The sequence below is a fragment of the Python bivittatus genome, unplaced genomic scaffold, assembly GCF_059951505.1.
Source record: "Python bivittatus isolate LINGU-HERP-01145 unplaced genomic scaffold, Pbiv_v1 ctg000220_np1212, whole genome shotgun sequence".
NCBI classification, from domain to species: domain Eukaryota; kingdom Metazoa; phylum Chordata; class Lepidosauria; order Squamata; family Pythonidae; genus Python; species Python bivittatus.
The window spans coordinates 38497885-38524536 of NW_028277048.1; the positions used below are offsets into that span (position 1 = coordinate 38497885).

At 40.4% G+C, this 26652-nt stretch overlaps 1 protein-coding gene across 2 annotated transcripts in view; it reads left to right on the forward strand.

Annotated features, from left to right (window-relative positions):
* Window positions 1–26652, forward strand: part of SLC38A10 (solute carrier family 38 member 10) — an 81751-nt gene that overhangs the window by 16774 nt on the left and 38325 nt on the right. For both annotated transcript variants that reach the window (XM_025165846.2, XM_007419855.4), the window contains exons 5-10: window positions 1150–1293; window positions 3676–3800; window positions 8855–8957; window positions 10514–10696; window positions 11831–11942; window positions 13243–13349. In XM_025165846.2, the coding sequence (XP_025021614.1) occupies window positions 1150–1293; window positions 3676–3800; window positions 8855–8957; window positions 10514–10696; window positions 11831–11942; window positions 13243–13349 (774 nt within the window). The remainder of the gene's footprint in view (window positions 1–1149; window positions 1294–3675; window positions 3801–8854; window positions 8958–10513; window positions 10697–11830; window positions 11943–13242; window positions 13350–26652) is intronic.

Here is a 26652-nt window from a genome sequence, read left to right on the forward strand (position 1 = left end):
TCTCTACTTTTAGTTTATATAGCCATTGCATTTATATGTGTGCTCTCACCTACCAATCCATTCCAATTATGGAAGCATCTCAAACTTCTCATAATATTTATCGTGTTTTTAAGTTGACGTTGATGTGAGACAGGACAAGGCAGAACTGGACCTATTACTGTATGCTGAAGCAATCAACAGGGAACTTCCAGTTTGAGATGCTAAAGTTTGTAGTATCAAGTACCCTAGAGACAGAATTGAGTAAATGTGAATAGGGTTTTGTAGATGTATACCTTAGGTATATATCCTATCAGCTCATTTGTTAATCTCAAAGTGCCAAATAGGAACATACAACATGATGGTGAATAACCTGGCAAACCAGGTCAAGAAAGTGCAGCGTTGATAGCATATCTGCTCTTTGCCTTTCCCATGCAGGAGCAGTTTAATTCCCAGTGGATAAATAGGAACCAAAGAACTATCCGTAGGAGCAGGGACAGGCCAGGAAAGCTACAATGGACATTCAGTAGCATTCAGGCATGGTTTTTATCTGCTCTGGCCTGATGTAGTTAAGCTCTGATTAAGAACCTAAGAAGCTAAAAAAAAAAAAAATTTGCATCATAAGCAAAGCCAAATTAGGTATTAAATATTTTGAGGCATTTCCAGGCTTCCTGGTATAATAAATATAAAAAGCTGTTGGTTAATTTTCTGGGTCAGAATTTCCAAGACTTCCATCTTTCCCCTTTTTGCAGCAAAGTTAGTTTTCATTTTATTTGCTGGAAGTACATAAAAGATATTCAAATAATGTTGCATTTGGATTACCATTTAAAACAGGCAATGAGCCTTTCCTTTAAAATGGTTTTGATAAGCACTTCATAGAGCAACAGTGGCACCCAGTGTCTGTGTGGTCTCATCACAGATGCTCTGTGAGAAGCAGCTTCCTTGACATTCCAGATTTTTTTTTCTTTTATTTGCTTTCAGAGTGAGTCTTAACCTTGGTCTACAGCAGAGTGGATGGGCTTAGAATGTTGTGGCAAATGTTGAATGTACTTCCTTCCTGGGAGTGCTCACTGTAGCTCTGCCTTTCTTGATCTGTGGTAGTCAATGTAACACATATGGATGGCATCTGATTGAGGAAGGCTGATGTAACTGTTTCTCATGTTCACCTTTCAGGTGACCGGCTTGTTCCGGATACTCCTGCTTTTTTTCATCTCCCTCTGTATTGTGCTCCCGCTGAGTCTCCAGAGAAACATGATGGCTTCCATACAGTCCTTCAGTGCCATGGCTCTGATTTTCTATACGGTGTTTATGTTTGTGGTCAGTATTAATGATGGGAAGCTTTTGTTTTCTTCAATCTAGTGGTTAATTCCTCTGAGGGAGACCACAGTGCATATTTAAATTCCACGATACCCAAACTTTTCGCATGGGTGGGCTCTCCGAGGACCTTTAAAAGGAGGCCTAGTCTGCTTGTTGGCAACAACTCACACTTTTAGGGTTTAATTTGAAAAGCTTTCTCGATTATTGGCAGTACCTAGTAATGGAAGACCACTACCAGTAACAGGGATGCTACTTGCTCTTCTGTGCAAACCACAGACTCAGGAACATGTCTCCCATGCGCTACTCAAAGTTACACATTTTTCCAGGGAGATCCTGCCATGTCCTCATCTTCCAGCAAGTCAGCGCTTTTATAGCAGTGTATACAATAGGATCTTAGGCCACACAGATCGTCAGAGGAACTCCTTGATGCTTCCTTCACTTTCTGTTCCACAGTGTTTAATCAAATGCTTCCTTCAAAGCTTGCTCATTGAGGATTTGCCAGAGAGGCAGCTAACAAATTCCCCTGCAATAAGCCTCCTTCCTCAGTTTCTTTAACATCTCACCTAGTGAGATGGTATTCCTAGGTATTCCTTGCTTTATCTTGTCTCTCCAGCCATTCTCCTCTTTAAAAATATTTGTTTAGGATACCATTTATTTATTTATGAACATTTTAAATGGCTACAGGCTTAGGCTTAAAAAACTTTAAAAGACTTAAAAGCCTCTAAGTGGTGTGCAAAAAGTGACAGCTAAGACTCAGTACTAGAATAAATACATAGGATATAATCATATCAAAGTTACATTCAGTTATATTAAATGATTATACATATGGATATCTGACACCACTTATTTCCACCAGTTAGAACTCAGGGGCCTCTTTACAAATGTCCTGAAGGCTCTAAGAGTGTGAGTCACCCTTGCTGTTCATAGGAGGGAAACTTGCCCAGGGAATGCCAGTTTTCGGGCGTGCTCCTCCATACTTGCTGATAGGTGGGGACCTTTGGCAGGCATTCCCTGAGCCACATAATAACCATCTTCATGGTTCCCTGTTCTAGATACTTATGCAGCTGGCACACCAGCCAAGCTGGCAAAGATATAGAGCCTTATTTTCCTAGGCTGCAGTTTAGAAGCAGAAGACATAGGCATCCTTAGAAAGCTTCAATGATATCAAAATAATGACCCATGCTAGGTGATATTGGCACCTAAATGATACAGTTATGTACTGGAGTCTGACATTTTATGCAGGTATGTTAGCCACATCATTTGTGCCATGACACACAATTATCATTTCCATCACCACCAGTACCCAACATGTAATGATCTCAGATTAACTTGATAATATGCAAAATGAAAATGGTGCTTTGTAACAAAGGTCATAACGAAACAAAGTATGTTTTGGTATGCACAAACGATGTGTTTTCTCAGTTGCTCAGCTGGGCTTTAAAGAGTTATATAATTCTATTCCCCACCCCCACCCCGTTTTCAATCTAAGACTATCAGTTCCTCCTACCAGGCAACTTATTCTAATGCAGGGATGGGAGGCAGGGGGGAAGGAAAGATGAAGAGAGGGAGAAATCCGCATAGCAAAACAGTTTTCTTCTATAGTTGCATTTGGAATTAGCAGTTCAGGTTTAGGGGATATGCTGACAGCCTTGCCAAAGTAGCAGGTTTAAAAGAGAGAAAGAGGTGGCAGGTGTCTAGAGCAGTGTTTCTCAACCGTAACCACTTGAAGATGTGTGGACTTCAACTTCATGGCTGGCTGGGGAATTCTGGGAGTTGAAGTCCACACATCTTCAAGTGACTAAGGTTGAGAAACACTGCTCTAGAGGAAGAGCTCTGTGCAGTACAGCTCCTTCATGGCAAAACTGGTGTCAGTGAATTAGAGCACATAGTGCATTTGGGAGGCTGTGGCTGCGAAAGGTGGGTGAGCTAATTATTACCAAAAGCTAGAATACAGAAAGCCCCCTGAAAGAAGAGAGTGATTGGTTAGGAGGTGGAAATGTTTAAAGATGTTGAAAGGAATTATTACTAGAAATTGAAGGGATTGAATGCCAATGCAGGGATTTGCATATTTTATCAAATGCCCCGTTGAGAACATTTAGTTGGAGGATAAGCAATTTTTGCACCACCCCCTTCCTCATAATGCAGGTTGCTGAAATTTACCCAGAACCCCGAAACCCTAGATTTTCCATACATCTTATGTAGTGGTGACCCAGGCCAAGGAAATGTGGCTTGGTGAAATACCTGCCTGTAAGGTTCTGCTGCCTCTTTGCTGGTTTCCCAGTTGCTAGTAAAGCTGCTGCAACCTGGGTTGCCATTCACTGGTTTGGCCTGGTGTCTCTGCTGCCTAGATTGTAACCTTTCTTTTCTTTTCCTTGGCTACAGATCGTGCTCTCTGCTTTCAAACATGGCCTCTTTGTTGGGCAGTGGCTGCAGCGGGTCAGTTACGCACGCTGGGAGGGCATTTTTCGCTGCATTCCTATCTTTGGCATGTCGTTTGCCTGTCAGTCGTAAGTACCAGCAGTTGTAGCTGCTTGGAGATTGTGGGGTGGAATGAGTTTTGTTAAGGGCAAAGGGTCAGGATGGCCTGCATGGGATAGATACCATCTGGTCCCCTCGTCTTGATTTTAATCAAAATATTTTACAGCCCACTGAGGTATAGCATCTGACTGGGTTGTGACCCTTTTGTTACCTAGCTGGGAGAGGGAGTTATATTTCACTCTGGACTCATTGTACTTAAAAAGCTTCTTGTTCATAGGAAGCAAATACATCTCCGGTGTAATTTTCCATTGGCTTTAATGTCTGGTACTCGGGATAGTATTGTCCCCTGTTCTTGAGATGTAAGAAGAACTTAAGAAGAGATAATAAACACCATAGTGGGCCACCAATGTTTGTTTAAAATGATTTCTGTGAACATCTATTTTCAACATATATTCTCTTCTGTTGGTTTTGGGAACATCTTCATTAAGCAATACAAATGTTTTAGCAGAGACTGTTTAAGTAAAAGGCAACTGCTCCTAAGCCAATTTGACCTTTTTGATTATAGGGTCCCATTTGCCCTTATGGACTCAGGGCAGGACTCCAGGCAAAGGTTATTCCAGAATTTGGTTCAAGTCTTTTGGCTCTCATTTAACATATACACACATCCCACACACAAACACACAATTTTTAAAATTTATCAGTTTCAGGCTAAAGGATAGAAATGTAAGTTGCTGGCATCTGCCCATTCTGAAACCTCAATATTAGAAATGATATTTTTGCACCTTATGTCTTCCCCTATTCTGTTCTTCGCCGCCTCCTCTCTCCATTTTCTGATTCCACCATTCTTTTCTTTTTCCAATCCCTCAGTCTGTCAATGAAAAAGAAATAACGAAAATCCATGCTGCATACTGGCACAGTTTATTCTGGATGAAGAACTTATGGATTTTTTTGGGTGTAACACATGCCTACCCTTAGTTGTCAGACTTGTTCTTGTGGCAGATGTAAGCTTTCATCCACAGATAATTCCCATTTCCATTCTAGTAGCATTACTTCTACCACCCTCTCATTTGTGGCTAGCCTGAAAAGTGGCCCAGTGAAACCATAGAGGTGCGTGTGTTCAATTGAGGACCCAAAATGGACCGTTAGCATTAGCTTTGATACAGCTGGGCTCTCCTTCTCCCCCTCTGCCCACTCCCCCAATTATGCTTCTCAGATTTAATGTGCTTCACTCAGTTTTAAGTGTCTCTGCTATAATTGGTGACAGAAGGGTTGATTCATTCTTTTATAGCTACCTAGTTACCACAGCAGGGGTTTATAAAATCCAAATTTGTCCTTTTTCTTGTGGTGGCCATTCAGCAACCAACCTTCATTTGGTGGGAGTTGGAAACTCAGCAAAATTATATGTTCTGGACTAGTATATTCACATATCTCTCTCTATATATAGATTACTACACCACTGGTGTGGCAAGCCAAACTGAAAGTTAAATCCTATCATTTTTCCCAATGGCAAGAATAACACACACTTCTTGGCCTGCGTGATGTCACATATGGATGGATCCCAGGGTTGACAGGCTTGTAATAATTGACCTTTCAGTTGATTTACCCCAAAAATTTAAGAAGTGTTGGATAGGAGCAAAGAAGTAACATGCATTGATAGACCATTTGCTATGGCTTGTGAATGTACAAGTATGCTTTGCTTGTAGAGTTGGCTGTCTCTGGCATTAAGGTTTGTTGTCATTGCCAAATTCAAAGAAATGCCTCTGTGCCCCCCGCCCCTCGTGTGCAGCATATGGTTTAACAGACTGCACATGAGGCTGGGAGCCAGAAAGCCTAGAAATATAACATTAGCTCTCTTACAGCCTTCCTGTATGACCTTAGGATAGTGTCCCTGTCATTAAAACTCTTTTGTAATACGAGCTATGCTGATGTAATCTTTGAATCAGGCATTTCGGTCAGAGGTATAGATGATCCTCGTGTGAACCGGCTGGAATGACTGGCACTGTTCTTAGTTGGTGTCATTCCAGTATCATTGCTAGTGCAATATGAATGACATATTGAAGGGCTGGAAATGAGGACTCTGTTGATGCGCTGCATCACTTGTACATGTAGCTATCCACATTCATGACCATTTGGCCCAATTTCTCCATTAATCAGCGATTTTTTAAAAAAATAGTAGAAGTGCATTTAAATTTGTTTTCTAAAGATATTTTTCTTTCAATATATGTATGTTTATTTACTTACTTACATACAGTAGATGTAGATATAAATAGAGAGAGAGAGAGAGAAATAGATATGATATAGACATATAAAGCTAGAGGGTGGAAAAAACAAAATGGTATAGAGTGAAATTTTGCTGTAGGCATCAGTCTGGGGGAAGGGCAGTTTTTATTAAGATTTGCAGAAATCCAATTCCTCACATTTTCTTTCATAGCATAGTAGCTGCACCCAGAGTCACTGGCTGGTGGGCAACCTTGGAAATTTAAATAAATAAATAAATGTGCTTTTTTGGGGTCATTACAAAGGACACATTCCCCTTTACAACTGAATGTACTTGGAGGAGTGAGCCTGTATCAGATGAAGCAAGATACTATCTAACTCTGATCAAATATTCCAACTGCTTTGTCCTAAGACTTCTGCATTTTGCAGAATTAGGCCTTTTCTCTGAGCAGTATTGCATCCTGCCCCAAAAGAATCTAAATGCAACTATACCCTTTCAGAGTTCTGCAGATGAAGGATGGGTGTTTATGTTTAAGAAATGGAAACCTGCTCACAAAAGAAATACTCTTTTTTCCTTCACCAAGAACTATTTCAGGCTCTGAAGCTGCTTGCTTGTGCTGTTTTAATCCTCGTGCTCATCTTGGAAATAGAGATAAATGTAAAGGGCATTTGGACTAAATACTTTTCTCTGGTTTACCCCAAGAAGCAGTGTTATGTGATTACTAGTATGGTGAAGAATCCCTGTAGCATAAGGAAATGTTTATCAGACAAAGATTTCTGCTCCCCAATACCTTGATCTTGACCTGGCCTTCAGGGTGGACATTTCAGCTTAAAAATAAAGTCTGTGCACAGTAAGGTGCACTGCTTGTTATGCATCTTGGAGTCCTGATTGGCAGGGAAGGTTTGACTTGCACATATGATGGGTTTGAAAGTCTCTTTTACTTCTGTGTCTGGAAAGCCAAAATGTCTTGGAGCTTGTTTATACAAAGCAGGGGTGGTGAGGGACTTCTGATCCTCTGTCTCTTTGAACTACCATCTTTTTAAAAGCCCAAGAGTTGCCTTGTTAGATCAGACCAAAAGCTCTTCTAATCCAGCCGCCTGTCTCCCAACAGTATCCAGGCAGATGCCATAGGGAAGTTCACAAGCAAGGTATGGTGGCAACAGTAAATTTGTGATTTGTTCTTTGGGATTAGACAGTCAGAAGTACTTTGACGGTGTTTGAGGAAAGTTTTATTTTCACTTTTTGCTGCATACCCAGAATTTCACAGAATGCTTTCATACTACTTGTTCGGCCTGAGAATGAATAAACAAGTAGAATCAGAGAGATTCATGAACAGGGTGGTTTTTACTTAAAAAAAAAAAAATGTGCAGCCTCAGAGTGAGGTAGGCACTAAAGAGCTAAGGAAGAGGGGCTCATTCTCCTAGTTCCCCATCCTCTGGAATGGCTCTCCTTATTAAAAATTCATTCTGCATCCATCATAATGGTGGGGACAGTTGTAATCAAAAAATGCAGGAGTTAAAGATCAACCTTCTTCTCTGAATCAGGGGACAGTGCTTGCTATTAAGGTTTTTAAAATGCAAGATATCTGATTCAGTTCATTGGCTTAAAAAGGGAATTTCTCATTAAAACCTCCCCCACGTGCAAAGCTGCTTGGGTACATAGCAGTGTTTCAGGATTAGCATGTAGTTTGTTCTATACTTCTGGGCTTGGGGCAGAAAGATCCAAGGCTCTGTCCTTTTTATTTTTCCTGAAGCCCTGGTAGGATGGTTAAGAACAATCCAGCTGGACTGATTAGGGGCTGTCACAAAGTTCACCCTGACTAGTATCTTTTACAGGGGAATGCTTAGAAGAAGAGATCTATCAATCAGATTTTAAAATTTAAAATTTAAAAGATGGGGATAAGAGTGATTTGTCTTTAGGAGGCCTCCTGCTTCCACCCTCACACTTAAAATCCTCTAAAAAAGCAAAACAAAACAAAACAAAAAAGGCTGAAAAATTATTCATTTGGGGGTATTTGATGTTGTTTTAAGAGTCAGACTGGGAGCAGTTTGCTTCTGGGAAACTTCCCCCTCCCATTGCTATCCTTAACCTTCCCACAAAGCCAAAAATGGCCAAAACAATTTCAGCCACACCCCTTCCAGGGATGAAACTTAGACATCACTGGACTTTTTCCCAGAGCTCTTCAGAAAGTTGGGAGGCTGAATTGCTGCCCCCGACCATTCAAACATTGCCAGCCTCTGAATTAGATCTATGCAACCTCCAGCTGCTGTAGTAAATTATATACCTGATGTTGGGAACAAGCTTTCCAAGTATATAAGCACCCAAACCCCGTGTAATTGGCTCCTTCAGTTTTCTGGGAGCTTGGGCTCAAGCATTAGTGCTGAAATATGACAGGCGTAGTGTTTAGTTTTGGTTGTTTAACTTTTCTCTTTGACAATATGATGCTTTCGCTCCTTTCCTGCTTCTTATTCTGTAAACACCGTATTGCTTTAATTATCAACCCAGGATGCTCCAAGAACAATAATCTCCAGAGTGCTGTCTGGAGCTCTGCCACTGGTATTTGACTCAAACAAGTGGTCATTCAAGTTGCAACATAACTTTTTTTCTTTTTTCAAAATGTGAAATATTTATATTGTGCACATGGCAGTGGCAAAGAGGAGAAGAGCAGGCATATTTGTGCAGCACTTAAACTTGGGAATGATTAGAAGTCTCTTGGCATTGGCAATATAAACCACTGTAGCATGACAAGAGTCTTGTGGGGCGATTCTGGGATTACCTTTATAGTGGCAACTGAGCACAGGATGGAATATTTCTCTTCCTGACAAGAGTTTCTAACATGCTCCAATGTTTGACTGTGTTTTGCAGCCAGGTCTTGCCAACTTACGACAGTCTGGATGAGCCGTCCGTTAAAATCATGAGTTCCATTTTTGCCTCCTCGCTAAAGGTGGTCACTGCCTTTTATGTTATGGTGAGAATGTTTATTTTTTAAAAAAATCTTCGCTGCTCTGTCCCCCTTCTCTACATTAAAAAAAACAAAACCATAAAAAAAAAACTTCTGGAAAAAAAGTCTGTAAAGAATGAACTGTGAGGAACTATGACCTGTTCTGCCAATTCAGAATCCAGGATTTGCAAACCATAAATTCCATTAAGCAGGGTTGGAACATGGTATGTGTGACTGGTGTGCATATATGGTGTTTAAATTTCCCTGTACTTTAACTAAACAATTAGTTTGATAGGACTGATCAGCAGATGCTGCCAGAAATGTCTGTATAAAATGTAAAAATATACTGGAAGGGGTCACTGCTTCATCTATATCTGGAGATCAGAAAGTGCAAACCTGTCCTTTGCTGAGGCACTCATTTCTGAAAGGGCAAAAAAAGGAAGTTGTGAAAAGCTTTTCCCAACTCTCTTTCATAATTCAAACTGACAGTGTATGTGCATCTAGACCAGGGGTGTGCAAAGTTTAACTTTTGGGTGATGTGTCAAGAACTTCACCCCAAAAACCGCTTAACCTAATTTAAATGAAAATGCTTGAATTAAATGCAGTTTATGTGATTATTCCAACTAATGTTTAATAAGGTTCCCCATTTGATACATTCAGCAATGACATTTGAAGGGGTTTTAGGAACTGCATTCTATGGGGCTGCAGTTTGTGCCTACCTGGGCAATGCTTGGCAGTTATTACATTTCTCAGTCGTAGTAAATTCTCAGTACCATTGAGCTGTTAATATTTGGGGCAAGGGAGGAATGATGAATTTTGCTTGTAGCTCTCCCGGTGCTACACTGTGAAGTGAATGACATTATTTTCTGATAAGCTTGTTGGCAACCAGAAAAAATTAATGTCACGGTGCATTATGAAACCCACTTAAATATATAGTTCATCCTGACCAGGCATGACCAGTTATTGTTGGTGGGTACATTACAATATCTCCCCCTTTTAAAGGGCAGAGTTTGGAGTTTTTTGCTATCTTGCCTTCTGTGACAGAGTCAGCTTGACGAATTCTTTGTGGTCTTTATTTCCATAGTGATAAAATGTGGTGATGTCATAAAAACACATTTAAGACAATGGAGAAAAATTAAAGTTATTGTAACATTTTTACTTTTGGGAAAACGTTGCTAGACATTGTCATGGCCAAGTGCTCAGAATGACTTAATGTCATTCCTCATCTTCATATCATATTAGAACTTTGTTTTACTCTATCATAAATCTGTTACATAGCTGCCCTTTAAATACTGCCCATTCCATCTCTGAAACATCTCCTAGAATTTGGAAATGTACAGGGAAATCATTTTGTACAGTGAGATTTTTGACAGTTTTCTTAAGAGACAGATTGGAATGGGTGATAAGTATACAATTTAGAGGTAAGGAGGGAATAAGGGGGATATAATTAATTAAATTATCACAGGAAAAGATAGCATTCTCTTTGCCTGGGGGGCAGGCCCAAGGGGTGCCCAAACTTGTTCTCTTTCCAATAAAGAAATTATATGACCTCTGAAAATAATTTCTGTTTTCTATTTGTACAGGTTGGGTTCTTTGGCTACGTGAGTTACACTGAAGCCATTGAGGGCAATGTACTTATAAACTTTCCTTCCAACGTAGTGACAGAGGTGATACGTGTAGGGTTCATGATGTCTGTTGCAGTTGGATTTCCAATGATGATTCTGCCATGCCGGCAGGCCTTGAATACGCTTCTTTTTGAGCAGCAAGTAAGATTGTGTAAACTTGCTTTAACTAGACTTTAGGCTTTCCTCCATAGTCAATCCTAAACTGAAGAATTTGTGTTCACACTGCCCTCTCCTCCATTCTTTATATCTCATACAGAAGGAACAAGTGGAATTTCCCTATTTTTAGCTTTGGAGATAGCATTCAATTTGGTGGTGTTTCAATCTGATTCCCCAAGGTTGCTTTATTATAAGAAAATGGTTAGATAACAATTAACGCTATTTGCTCTTGCATGGAATCAATTTTGCTGGGGGAAAGACTAAGCAACCAAACATGTTTGAGAGCAGGAAGTAATGTTTAGGACACTCTGTAAATTAGGTTGACTAAGCCTTCCTGTGCATAAGCATAATGCCTGTGAAGACGGCAGCCATTGACTCCTAGGTATGAAGTAGAACTTAGCCTAAAGCATCTTAATATCCCAAGAAATAAGGAAGTTTCAAATCAGCTATCAGTGGTTGTGACCATGCCCTAGGCAAGTGGTAATTATCTCCTTTCTTTTGTCTTGCCATTTTGTTCCCCCAAATGTAGCCACTTCCTAAGAAGCTCAGTCTCTGGTAAATGACTGACTCTTGTGCCATTCAAATGCAAGGTTGTAATCCATTTTTACCATGTGCATTATCACTGTGTAACTCATCAAGTACAATAATTTTGGCCAGCTGAAGCCATGATGAATCTTGTCCACTACTGCGCAGATTTGTGATATAGCTGACATTGATTTGAAGTATAATTGCCTTAACATTTGCTCTACTATTTTGAAGCATAATTTATTTGCAGCGCGTAAAAGGTTTTAAAGGCATTTTAAGACAGTTATGAGAGTTATAACCAACAAGAAAAGACAAGTGAAAAATATGCATTTCATTTGTTACACTGACCTGTTAACTTTCATACTGGATGATTTTTCAGAGGTCATTAAATCATACTAGTTGGATTAATTTACAGTTTTAAGTCTAAAGTTTCTGTAAATAATTTCTAAATAGTAATAAATGGTTGATCAAGCAAACACATTGGGAAGAGATTCTAATTTAGAGGGACCCTAAAGAGATTCCTGAGAATTTGCAGGAGTGGGGGAAGAGGATCTGTTCATATACTTCTTTTATTAATCTTTTCTTTTTAAACAGCAAAAAGACGGAACGTTTGCTGCAGGAGGTTATATGCCGCCTCTCCGATTTAAAGCTCTGACGCTGGCAATTGTGTTTGGGACCATGGTTGGCGGCATCATGATCCCAAATGGTAAGAGAAATTTTGGAACTTTCAGACTCTTTGTCCCTGGTCTTTAAGAGCCTATGATGCATTTATGTGATTGCTGTGTATGAGCATGTGTTAGAATAAGCTCAAATATGTGTGTGCAGTCAACTTTCATTAAAGATATATACCTGCACATACAGCAAATACACTTGGAATGATCACACTAATATCAGTGTTTCATGTTTATTTCCAAACATTTTTCTGCTTCTTGCTCCCAGTAATTTTCATGATCTCATATACAGTATGTTGCTTTGAATTTTAGTATTTCTAAACAGAAATATGTCTAGTTGCACCTTCTCTTTCTGAGATGCCTGTAAATATCTTAACATGTATATAGTGCTGATGGCATGAAATAGTAGTCTAACCTATTTAAAAAGACAAGTTTTATTATTTTTTTAGCGGTTTTATACATTAGGCTGTAGCAGAGATGTTGGTATTTTTCATCAAGGAGCTGCTTCAAGTAGAGAAGTAAATGTAGCGTACCGCATTCATGCTATTACTTTAGATATCACACTGACTAACTTTTCTAGAGGACACCAGTGCCAAAGCTATGGAAAGAGAAGAGAGGTTGGAAAAAAATATATATGTATATACATATATGTATATGTATATATATTTTTTTGCTTGCAATCAGCCTTGAGATTCTGCCATGTCAGAACCCCAGAGTAAGGTACCTTCCAATTGTTTTGTGCCTTCCAAATGACTTTAATTTCAATTCCCATCAGTCCTAATCAGCATAGTTAGTGGAAGGGATTAAGGAAGTTGAAGTCATCTGGAGGTATCACTTTGCCTATTCTTGTCCTGCACCTGTACAAGAATCAGTACCTGGATTCATACTAGAGTACATATGATCAAAGTAATTCAGTATTCTGTTAAGCATTCCTTGTTATCAAAACAGAAGTATTGTGACAAGTGTATGCTTTTCACTCTATTTTAATGCATACTTAAGGATGACATAGTATCCTAATCCACTGTAGTGATGGTAAGTATGGAGCTAAAGATGTTAGTTCATCACATTAGGAACTAAAAATGTGCTGATGTGCTTATTTTAGCACAGTTACTAAAGTAGATTACAATCTCTGCTTCACCAATAGGCCTAGAGCAGAAAGGCAGAAAAAGTCCATTCTTTATAGTCTAGATCAAGAGTAGAAAAGGATCTAATTCATGTTATGTGACTGAGTATATGCCTCTAGATTTCTCCTGAATCATTTCAACAGAAGAGTTAATTCATATGCTGTTAACTGGAGCTTCTAATAATTTGTTTCATCTTCCTCTTCTCTGCTAGTGGAGACCATCTTGGGCCTAACAGGTGCAACGATGGGAAGTCTCATCTGTTTTATCTGCCCAGCTCTTATTTACAAGAAAATCCACAAGAATGCCCTTTGTTCACAGGTCAGTTCTAATGCTAATTAACTCTTACTCCATCTCCTGTTTACAGTATAGTTTGGGCATCTTGTTAATTTCTCTGAAGCCAAAGAACCCAGTCAGCTCTCTTGTTCCACATGGATGGGAGACATGGTAGGCAGGGCAAGGGCTCTGACTAGAACACATCATTATCAAGAAGTCAGCATTTGTGACAGCATACCTGCATATTCTAACCTTGGAATGCCCCTGTTTTTATGTCTGGCAGACTGTGCAGTGCATTAATTGCTGATTTCTGACTCTGCATCAGCCTGCTCCTTGCTTTAGTGTTCCCAGCATGGAGAATGCAGGCAGCATTTTAAATGCTTAACAAATCTGTTTCTTTGAGACTGTGGCTGAAACAAATACATTTTGGCACTGCAGGCCTTGCTCCTGATCATTGTTTTTTTGGTTTCAGCCCCAAAATAACAATTGCAAAAAAGGAGTACACACTCATTATTATAGAAATAGATTTCCCACTGTAAAAAGTGTTTAAAGAACACACCCAAAGCATTCTTGTTTTTTCAAAGATAGGACTGGTTCCACTTCCTGATTTACTACAGACACTACTTTTTAAATTGAGCTGAAATTAACGTTTTTGCTATTCTCTCTGACCATAATATAGCAAAACGACATTTTCAAGGAAGTTCATCATTTTTCTGAGGAAGAAGTGGGTGATGATGTTTCCATCTGTTTTTTCTACTGCTTACTCACTGTGCATTTTCTCCTTTAAACATGGATTCATGGTATCTTTTTTTGATGGCATAAAACTTTTTAAGGAAAGATATTGGTAGTTTTCAGGCAAGTTGTTGGGTTAGGTCTTTGCTGTTATTCTTTGAATCCAGCCCCAGTGGTGTCAGGCACAGCAGATTGGCATCACAAGGCAATGCCGATGAAACAGCTATAAATCGCCATCCCTATTTTAGGATGAACCCTCAGGTTCCTTCGTTCTTCTCCTCTCCTGACACTTGTAAACAATTGCGGCACGTATGGCAGGCAAGTAGAAGAACAAAGGCAGCAGAGCAAATTTCAAATTTAATTGGACATTGTATCCCAGTTCTTCCCCCTCCACCACCATGCTTTTTGGCAATATTTCATTGCTGCTACTGCAGCCTGTATCACTGCATACCCAGTTCACTTTCAAGTTAGTTTAGCTAGATGTTTGTGGTCTTTGATTGCTCTTGTCTTTTGTTAATGTTCCAAACTATCCTGAGTATCTTTAAAATGGCTGGTGTATATCTGTCTGCATAGTACAATATGGATAGGGATGTTTGTGAGTATGCATTTACATGCATTTGTGAATCGCTCCTCAATTTAAGAGATTTTCCTTTTAACTCACACCTATCATGATAAAGGTCGGATCAGTTGCCAGTTATGCTGCTATGATGTAATTGAATGGTCTATTGACTTACGTGCTGGGTGAGGGTATAAGTGTCATAGTTCAAGGTGGAGCCTTGAAAAGCTGAATCAAACATGTACTCCCAATTCTTCTTGATCAGAATCATTCCCATGGGGAGGGGGAAATGCATCCCCAGATGTTTCTGTTGGTTGGGTATCTAATTCTACCAACTACAGTTAATTGTTGCAGACAGCTGGTCAGTCAATAGTTGGCAGTGAGCCAGAGCCCCAGAAGGCAGCTTGGATTAAACAATGTGGGTAGTTCTGTTAAAAGCTTGGAATGCTGGAAAGATGATTCAGTAATTGAGCAACTAGGGGAAGTGATAAGAATTCTGCCAGACTTGTGAAAATGCTGATGACTTGGGAATCTTTCTCTTTCCTGTGGTTCCACTTGTAAGTCTGTATCCTTTCTTGGCATGGTAGAGAAGGATTAGAGAATGTCATTTGAAAGTCTGTAAATGACTTTTCTGATGTGGAAAACTTGCCTGTGCTCTCTCAAATGACTTCTTAAACAAGAGAGAAGTCCCTGATAGTCCACATTTAACACATAAGAGAAAAGAGCTGGGAAACTATTGGCTAGTCTCAAATGTATTGTTTATGACAAAGATGCTCAAAAGGATGATGGGCTTGCAATTCCAAACACATGTGCAGAATATTGATTATTTGGACCCATTTCAGTAAGGTTTACTTGGACTGAAAATTCTTTGGTTGCTTAGTAGATGATCTACAGTGATAAATAGATGGGAGTGTGATCCTGGTAATTCTCCTGGATCTCTTGGTAGCTTTTAGTACCAATAATCATGGTATCCTTCTGGAATGGCCACGGGACAATGCTCTGCAGTGTTTCCAGTCTTTTCTTTTGCAGTTTCAGTATCTGCAAGAAACTACTGAAGAAGGTTTTCTCATCCAGAGTTTTGGAGTGAGGTCCCATCAGTATGCTGGTAAACCCAGTCATGATATTCTATGCCATCTAATTCCAAAGAAACAGTTGAACTACTAAGTTTGATAGTAGGCTGAATGAGGGTAAACAAGTAAAAATATGCCCAGGGAAGATTATGATGCTCTTGATTAGCGTGGAACCGTTCTCTGAGAGTGCAACTGTAACCATTCTGAGCTATCTGGGCCCAGCAATAGTTACCCATGTCGTAGCTACATCCCTGTTTGACTAGTACACTGCACATTATATGGAGCTACCCTTGAGGAATGTCCAGAAGCTTCACTTTGTGAAAAACATGGCAGCCAGATTGCTAACAAGTACATGATATCTTGAATCCAACATGCTTATGTTGAAAAATCTGCACTACTTGCCAGTAGTTTTCCAAGATGGTTTTTGGTTCTGAGGAACTGTCTGTCTTGATATGAATTAGCCAGATGTCATAGTTATAGTCAGCTACAGAAGCCTTCTTAAAGGTGCTCTCATTTTCTGAAGTCTGTTTGTCATACATACGGGGAAGGCCTTCCTCTACATTGTTCCCAAGCTACTGAATACCCTTGCTTAGAGTTCTGCTTAGCCACTCTTCCTACTTTTAGGAAAGGAATCAAGATTTTCCTCTCTAAACAGGCCTTTTCAGTTTGAATTAGTTAATTGTAATTTTAACTTGTTGCAAATGCAGAATCCAGATGTTCACTGGGAGTAAGCAACAATTTCTTTTCCATCGCCACAATGTCAACAGCATCATTTGCAAGCTTTTCATCTCTCAACTCTCACCACTCATTCTCTTCTGGTCAGCTCCCTGAATCTCCTTCCTTGCCTCCCAAAAAGATGGACTTTATTGATACATTAGGGGAGGAAGAAGCCACTGCATTGCCTCCTTTTTGGGCATGTGACTGTACCATGAACTTGAAGCCAGGAATCCAGGTCCCAGCTAAGAGGTAATACTGTTTACCTGCTCAAGAGTTAGCCACTTTAAAAGAATTTCTGGATGACAATTTGAAGAAAGGAATTTTTTTTTGTCTTTACATCTCCAGCATCTGCACCAACATGTTTTTATCCCTATAGGCTCCTGAACAGTGTAACCATTAGGGATCTCTCCCCATTGCCTCTTATTTCAGATCTCCTGAACAGCCTTCAGAAGGCATGCCATTTTGTGGAGTTGGACTTGAGAGGCACATACACTTTGATCAAGAATGAAAGAGAGACACAAATACTTAACACCATTTGAGAACAGAGATGGCAAATTTGAATACACAGTAATACGTATTGGCTTGGTTAATTACAGGGTGAAGTTCTCCAGATTCATGAATTAAATATTTCCTGATATTTTGGAAAAATGTGTTGTGGTGCACTGGATGATGTACTGATCTGTTCAAAAGACCTATATTTACATGAGACTAATGTCAGAGATGTCTTAGAGCAATTCCATGAACACAAACATTTTGCTAAGTTGGAAAAATGTGCATTTGATCTTCCCCAATTGGACTATTTGGGTTACAGGATCCTGCAAAAATACAATCCATAGGCAAGAACCTAGAAATATGAAGGATGCCAAGCATTTTCTAGGCTTTGCAAATTTTTATAAAAAGTGATCCCTAACTTTGCAGAGTTCATAAGGTTGCTGTCTCAACTCTTAAAGAAAGGACATTAATTCAAATGGTCTATTCAAGAGTAAGCAGCATCTCAAAAATTGCAAGTCCTTTTCACAGCCACTGCTCAAACATCTAGAGCCCTCCTGCCCCCTTGTGGTGGAAACAGATCTCTTACATTTTGCATTAGGAACCAGTCTCCTCCATACAGTGAAAAGTGGGGGAGGGAGAGAAATCTGCCATGTACATTCTATGCTTCTATTCCAGATTGCTTCTCCTCAGCTGAATGGAATGATGACATTTTCAATAAAGAGTTGCTTGCAATAAAAACCGTTCCAGTGATGGAGGCAACTCCTAGACTGAGCAATCCATCCAGTATAAGTACACACAGATCACAAGAATTTGGAAATTCTCCAGAAAGATTGGATGCAGGGATACAGGCTATAGATTTGCTATATTGGATTAGAATGCAACAATAACAGCATGAGCATATGTCAAGGCTCAAATGGATGACCTATAGGGAACCCCACAAGCTGAGTCTTCATCTTTTCTATGAATGATGGCCAGTTGTTCCATATATGTTCCTCTGCCTTTAAGGGAAGAGGTGTTGCAACTCTGTCATGACAACAGAACTGCTAGACATGGTATGGAGGTTGCTTAAAACTTTGCATTGGGTAGGGGAAAGCTATTTTGGCTGGGGATGAGAGTGGATGTCAAGTACTGCTTCATCTTGTCATATTTGTTGCTGGGCCAAGGCTGTTCCTGGAAAACTGGCTGTTTTGCTTCAGCCCTTTCTTTCACCAGTAGCACTGTGGGATTTTATTACTGATTTTCCCCCTGTACAGGCTTACATAACCATTTTTGTGGTGGTGGATTTGTCTACCAAGGTTGCTCATTTCATTCCTTGTAAGGTCCCTTCATCAGCTCAACGAACTGTGCAACATTTTCTAGACTATACTTTAACGTACAGGATCTCAGTGAGTCATGTGATTTCAGATCATGGTCCTCAATTTACATCCAGGTTTTAGAAGGCCATCTTCCAGCTATTAGACATTCAGATTAATTTGTCATCCTCACATCATCCAGCCTCATATGAGTGATCAGAGAAGGTGAATCAATTGTTGGGACAGTACTTGAGGTGCTGTGTCTTACCAGCAGAACAGTTGGACTGGACTGTTGCCTCTTGCAGAATTTGCCCATAGCAACTCAGTAATCTGTGTATATTAGTGCCCATCTCTCAAACATGACTCTGGACAGCTAACAAACCAATACAACCAATGAAATAAAAGCAACAACCAAAGGCAATGACAAGCATACCAGGACAGTGGAGGAAACCAGCAACAAAACCACCTGGGCTCAACCAACTTCCCAACCCCCATGGGGAACTGGGCTAACCTAATGTTGAATAGTATGGTGTTCCAGAGAGCAAGAACTGCAATAGACAGGACACACTTTCTGAATCCCACAAGATGGCATTCTGATTGATGGAACCTAGCACATGCCCTTCCTGCTAGATCTGATGGGTTGAGTACAGACAATTGGAGAAAGGCAGCTTTATCGGTGACAACCAGCACCTTGAATTGTATCTGAAAGCCTACTGGGAGCCAGTACACCTCACAAAGCAAAGATGTAACATGGGCATATCTAGCACATTCTGAACCAATTGCAGCTTCTGGATGTTCTTCAAGAGCAGCCCCATGTAGAGCACATTGCAATAGCCCACAATGGAGGTTACCAAAGCATAAGTAACTGTGTAGTGCCTCCTGGTCCAGGAAGGGGTGCAACTGGCATATGACATGAACTGTGCAAAAGCCCTCCTGGCCATAGCACCACCTGCTCCTCGAAGAACAGCCATGAGTACAGAAGCATCACCCCCAAGTTGCTCACTGGTTCTGCGTGGGGTAGTGCAACCCCATCCAAAACTAAATGGCAAGTCCACAGCACTAGGAGATTCTAACACCCATAGCCACACATAGTCTTCCTAGGATTGAGCTGAAGCCTGTTCTTCCCTATCCAGACTTCTGCAGCCTCCAGACACTGAGCAGAACTCCTCAGCATCATTTGTTGGCCAAGGGTAGAGATGTGCAATTGAGTATCATCAGCATACTAATGATACCTCACCCTATCCCATTGAGTAACCTCGCCCAGTGGTCTCATGTAGATATTAAATAGGAATGGGGAGAGTGTCAGGCCCTGAGAAACCACATAGAAAAGGTGATATGTGCTGGACCTCTCCTTCCATATCAGCACTGAATGGAACCAGCCCCAAAGGAAGGAGGAGAACCAGTGCAAGACCATGTTTGATGATATCAAAAGCCACTGAGATAGCTCTGCCCCCATCCCCCTTCCTCCAGAGGCATCCACAAGCATAATCGATGCTGTCTCAATCCCATATCCAGGCCTAAAACCTGACTGAAAGGGGTTCAGGTAATCCATTTCCTCCAGGGCTCCCTGAAGCGGCAACATGGCCACCTTCTCAACAACCTTCCCTAAAAGGTGAAATTTGGAGATGGGATGAAAGTTGTCCAAAATGGTTGGTCTAGGTATGGCTTCTTGAAGAGCAGGTGGACTATCACTTCCTTAAGACTTGGTGAAACCATTCCCTCTCTCAAGGATGCATTCACCACCACTCAGGTCTAATCACATATCATCTCTTGGGAAAACTTAGCTAACCAGAGGGGACATACATTGAATACTGAGTTGGCCAAGTTCACAGTTCCAAGAACCCTGTCCACTTCCTCTGGACGAACAGGATCAAACTCTGCCTAGATAACTTAGCCATACTCAGCTTCAGTCAACTTTACAGGATCTGCATCAAGACCAGAGTTCAACTTGGAGCGAATCCAGGTGACATGATACACCAGATGTCTAGAACATTCCCCACAGAGGCCCTGTAAATGAGTCTCTGCCACCTCTTCCCAAGGAGGGACTGGGTCATTGGCAAGAGGACTACCAAATAGCTATCTGCAGACACAATAAGTACAGAAAAGTAATGCAGCTTCATTGTCCTTACTGTCACAAAGTAGGCCTTATTAATGGCTCTAGCTTGTGCTTCATTGGATTCACTCCTACATCTTGCCCTGCAAAACTCTCATATCTATTGTTCCTTGCCTGGGACTTCCTTCAGGAGAGGCAGGTTGCTCAGCTTCTCTTAAAGGAGCAACTAGATTTGGCAAGGGCTGAATACAAGCAGGCCGCGGATGTACATACAGGCCGCGAATGTTCACAGACAGAGGATACCACGGTTGTGATGGGAGATTTGGTGTGGCTTTCCACTAACTTTTTACCTTCTGCCTGACTGTCCAAAAAGCTAGACTGAAAATTGATTGGCCCTTCCCCAGTTACCCAACAAATTAACCCAGTAGCCTTTAGTTTGTGATTGCCTGCTTCTATGAAGGTTTATCCAGTCTTCCATTGGTCACTACTTGTACTTGAGGATCCCCCTGCCTCTTGCATTCTAAAACTGTTCCTCCCTCCCCACTGCATTTTGGGTGGAGGGAGGAGTGTGATGCATTCTAGATGCAAGAGGAAATCTGGAATATCTGATTCACTGGAAAGGCTACCCTGAATCAGAAATCACAACAGATGTCCTTGCCTGAAGCCTTGTACACCAGATTCATTTGAAATTCTTGCACAAACCCTATCCCCATGATCTGCCACCACTGTCAATAGACAGTGAACCACAAGGTAAAGAGGATTCTGTGCTTCCTATCACCATGCCGGTGTTTTTTTTGTGTTTAGGATGGGAGACTGAATCTAATGGGGAAGATGATGTAGAGGACTACAGACATGGCCTTGAAGAACATATACGCCAGCTATTACAAAAACACCAGTGTAGCCCAGAAAGTCAGGAGGGGATGAGGAAAAAATTCAAGTTAGGCCTGCCTTGACTGTTTTGGGAATAAGAAGGAAGGAAAGAGAAACTTGGTCAGACTTTCAAGGTTCTGTTATTAGAGCCTATTAAAAAAAAATATAGAGTTCTAATATTTCTTGTGGGATTTATTTCCTGATCTGATCTACATTTACAGGGCCACTCTGAAGAATATTCTAGCTATCTGATAGGTAAAATCACTCTACTCAAAATTGGATCCTGATTGCATAAGTCCAGCTATAATGCTGGGGGCACTGTTATGCGGAGTTATATGGACTGAATTTGAGTCTGTGACTCCTAATGAAATGGACAGGATCCTTCAAATTGTGAGCTTGGCCACCTATTTATTAGATCCATGTCCCTCCTGAATTGTTAAAGCTTTCCAGGAGATGATATGTGATTGACTCCATGAGGTGGTGCTAGCTTCTTTGAGAGAGAAGGTGGTTCCTCCAACCTTAAAGGAGGTAGAGATTCATCGCCTCCTCAAGAGGCTGTCACAACCTAACATTCTGGACAATTTTCATCCAGTTTCCAACCTTCACTTTTTAGGGAAGGTTGTTGAGAAAGTGTTTGGGCAACAGCTTCAGGGGATCCTGGAGAAACAGATTATCTGGACCAATCAACTTTCAATCAGGTTTCAGACCAGGGTAGAATATGGAGATTGCATTGATTGTGCTTGATAGTGATTTTGGATAGAGCTGTGGGTACATCCTTCCAGGTGCTCCTTGATCTCTCAGTGGCTCTCAATACCATCTGTGATGGTATCTTTCTGGACCAGCTATGGGACTTGGGAGTAAGGTGCACCATGCTGTGGTGATTTTCCTTTTTCTGTAGTCAGTTCTAGCCAGTGTCGATGGGGGGAGAGTTCAAGCCTACAATCTCTCACTTGTGGGTTGCCTCAGAGCTCAGTGCTCTCACCTTTCCTGTTTAACCTATATGAAACCACTGGGTGAGGTCTGTCAGAGAGGGAACTGAACATCTTTGATCTGGTCTCTTTAGGTGATGCTATCAATGCACTGTCCCAGAGTCTGCAGGCTGTCTAGCTGAGAAGGAACAGACTCAGGCTCAATCCTGACAAAACTGAGTGGCTGTGATATTTGGGTCTCCTGGTCTGGGGGACTTTCCACATCTAGTCTTGGATGGGTTAGCATTTCCCCATTCAAGATTGCTGTGCAATCTGGAGGTCTTTTCGAACCTGCAGCTCCTGCTTGAGCAGGTGCCAGTGTGGCTAAAAGGGCCTTCTCACAGATTCATCTACTGTACCAGTTGCACCCATTCCTGGATTGGGAAGCCCTTCAGATGATCACTCACACCTAGTCACCTCATGAATGGACCATTGCAATGCACTGTACATGGGGCTGCCCTTGAAGACCACTTAGAAACTACAGCTGGTCCAGAATGCGGTGGTATGGGCAGTAATGGATGTGCTGCTGTATGACCATGTGACATTGCTGCTGTATGAGCTCCACTGGTTACCAGTTGGCTTTCAGGTGCAATTAACAGGGCTGGTTACATCTATAAAGCCCTCCATGGCACAGGGCCTGGTTATTTAAGGGGACTGCTTTATCTGATAATTTCTGCCTGTCCTACAAGATCAGGCAGAATGGGTGCATGTCTGGTCCCCTCAATTAAGCAGTATCATCTAGCGAGACCTAGAAAGCATGTCTTCTCTGTCACAGTGCCTGCCCTCTGGAATAGCATCCCTCCAGAGATCCGTATGGCTCCTGCCGTGGTGATATTCAGAAAGTCACTGAAAACTTGGCTGTTCTCCTGTACTTTGAGGTAGAATGGTTGTTGAGCCCTTATAGGATTTATAATTGTTATGGATTGTTGTCTGAACAGTTATAACTGTTTATTGTTTATTATTTATTTATTTATTTAATTTTTTTCAGCCACCCGTCTCCCCCCAATGGGGGAACTCTGGGCGATTGTTGTTGTTTTTGCTTTTAGAGTTCTAAACCACCCAGAGTTTTATAATTGGGCAGCCTCTAAATTATTAAATTAAGCTAAATTAAATTAAAATTTCACTATGCTTATATTTCCGGTTCCATTGGTCCAAATATGTTTTCAAATGGGCATTTGCAACTTCCATTCATGTTTAGTTTACCAATTTAAATTTCAAGATTTTCACATGCATCATCTACCACACATAATTTTACAGATAGATCAGTTTGGAATATTTATGGAATTAAGATCAGTCTTGGATTAAAATGCTTCTAATTGGCTCCGTTTTTCACTCCTGATTTCACAGTTGGTGCCGTTTCTGGATCATAATGTCTCAAGATGAAACTACATGTTATACTGAAGCTTTTATCCAAATCTTTTCCAAATCATTATCAGAACCAAGTTTATCTTTTTTACTGCTTTATATTGAGTGTACTTCTCAGTCAGTTTTCCATAAGACCTTGGAGTCTCTTTTCTGGATTCTCAGAGCCAATTTGGTCCTCTCTGGCATGTATAGTATATGAAGTTTGGGGCAGTTTTCACTCTGCCTTTAATTACATTAAATATCATTTGCTACATTTTTTACTCTCACCATCTTTGAAGAGATTCTTCAAGAATTCCTTCTAATATTTTTGAAGTTGTAGTAGATTTTTGTAAAGTGCTTATCCTGCCAGATTATTCATTGTGTTTCATTGCTGACCCTTGAATGGAAGAACTGCCAGATTGTCCTTATTCTATTTCATAGGTGAACCTAGAACTGAAGAACAGCTTCCAGAATGCTTAATAGTTGCTGTTCTAGCTGTACTATGATTTGTAGAGCTCTCTGTGCAGCTGACTGTAACATTCACGCAAACAGCTTCACCTGCACACCTGTGAAGCTTCACATGCACTTTGCTAAATGTTTCTTTTCTTAGGCATATGCCTCCCACCTTAGTTCATATCCAAAGAGCTTTTTGTTGTGGAAGAGGGCCATTTTTGTTTCAAGCTAGATTCTCTTTACCCTTCAAAGAAAACAGTTGCTTGTTTCTCATGTGTATATGGATGTGGGTGTGGATGTATTCATGTGGTTGCAGGAATTCTTGCCTCTTTAACATTTTCTTAACAGCTGGTCTTGCATTTAAAAGAGGCCAGCACCCAAAGTGCTGTATGGGCAAAGTGTATGGTGAAGGTCTGGATTAAATAGCTCAATCAGGCCTGAAGAATGTTCTGCCAGGATATTGGTTAGGGTACATATAGTATAGGGATGCGTGCATCTATTTCCAGTCCTAAAGCTGGGGCAATTGCTTCAGTATAACCTGTATGTGATTCTCAAAGTCCTTATTGCAGTCAGCCCCTATTGAAACTTCTTTTTACAACCTTTCAGTTGGTTTCTAGTTCCTTAATCCTAAAAGTCCTTTCCTCCCTCTTTCTTCCCTTTTCATGCTTTGCACCACCATACATCCAGTACCTGCTGATCTATTCTAAAGGTTCAAGGGACTTCCTACCTTCTCCAGCCCAAATGCTCAGAATAGTATGTTAAATGTTGACCTCACATTACACCTCAGTCTAGCCAAGTATCTGCTCCAGTTCATTATCATTCTGTGACAGTTTCTCCTCTATAACCCATGGATGACACAGGTGTAGAAAAAGTTCCTTTTTTTTTTTTTAGTTAAATGTTTTCACTGCCATCTTTTTAATTATTTTGCTGGCATTATGAGAAGTTCAAGAAAAATAGAGTGATTTTTTTTTTTATACCATTGAGGTCACTTATGCTCATTGCATACAAATGTCTTGTCGTCTCCATTGTATTTAATGGGCTGTCACCTGTAAACAGAGAAGGAAGTTTTTAAAAATACTATACTTTTTCAAAAATTACATTGGAGAGGGAGATTATTATATCAGACTTTTCCCAAGCGGAAAAAAAATGTAGCTTAAAAATAGCTTTAAAATGTCATAGTAGTGGTATCGTTTTCACGTAAGGAATATGCTAAGGAGTTTTGTGATGGAAATACAGTCTCTGTGCTGGTTGGCTTAGTTGTTCAACGTGTCAGAAGAGTTTCTGATCAGTTGGAAGGGCCCCTGATTATTACTGAATAGACTGTTTTGATCTCAAGAGTCTGGTTGCCATTGGATGAACTGCTGTTAAACTGTAGCGGGACATGGCAGTACAAGATCCTAAGCAAGACAAGACATAGAGGAAAATAGGTTATGCAAAGAAGATTGGAATTGATTCAGAAAGTAAATTAAATGCTAAGAGGGAGGGAAAAGAAATTAGAGCAGAGAAAAGGAGAGAGAAAGGGGCAGTTTCATGGCCAAGTTAAGAAGTATGTGAAGAAGGTTAATGTTCCTATTTTAGCTTGAAATAGCATGCCAGATCCCTTGCTGTAAACTTCTAGTCATGTTGAATAGACTTAAGTAGATTTCTGACCAATGCAAAGAAAATAGCGAAGGCATTCTGAAATGTAAATGGTGCAAATCTTGATCATAGCAAAGATCACTGGCCTTCCAGCTTTGAGCACATTGGGACGTAAAGCTAGGTATTAGGACCTTATTGATTTGCATGTGCTGGCTTTGCAGTTGATGGGATTGATACATGGGACAAGCCAAATCAAATTAATTTTTCACAGAGGACAACACAAACACGGATTGAGGAGAATGGCATATGCTGCTAGGGTTCTGACTGTTGTTTTACTGCAGTTATTCCTGCTGCCTAAGAAGATGCTTTTCAAACAGAGAAATAACTTACCTCACCAGTGATGGGGATGGCAAACACAAAGTAAAATTCTAGCTTTTAATACACAATTCCCTTCTGCATATTCATAATGCTTCTTTAAATGGTAGCTTGTAAAGCTTGCATCCTGTAGAGGTGTGTGTTTGTTTTTACTTCTTTGTACTTTAGGTAGAAAATGCAATTTAAACTCCAGTCCAAATGGGAAAGCTAATTTTATTTGGCATCTCCAGTGTATCAGTTTTATTAACCATGAAGCCCACTCTCCCAAAGTACAAAATCCCAAATGCCTAGCTGTAATTCGTGATATAATTAAAAGCTTAAACTCAACAGTCAGGCATCCTAATTCATTTCAGTTTTTGAAATTTCTTTTAAAATAAGGAAGGATGATCACTCTGTCATAGTGCACATATTTTGCATAATTGGAGAACTCTCAGGGTTTATATGTGGCACTCAGGTTAAAAGCTTCAAGGAGCATGTAATGGAAAAGTCCTCTGACTTGAGACCTTTGCAGATCCCCTGCCAGTACAGAAATGATTCTGGGTCCATTAGACCAAGATTCTGACTTTCCTCTCTTTTAAAAGTCCATAGTCCAATTAGTCCATATTGTGATAGTGAACTAGGCAGATTGTATTATGTCCCATATTGTATTATTTTGTCTTACTTTATTTTTTATAACTCTCGTCTTTCCAAAGGAACCAGAGTGGTATACCGAACAAGCAATAAAAACAATCTTTAATTTAAAATGGTTAGATAAAACAGTATCTAATAAAGCCCTTAATCATAAAGTAAAACAATAAAAACAATCAGAATTAAGCAATTAAAACAAAATTAATTTTGAAAGGTAGTAT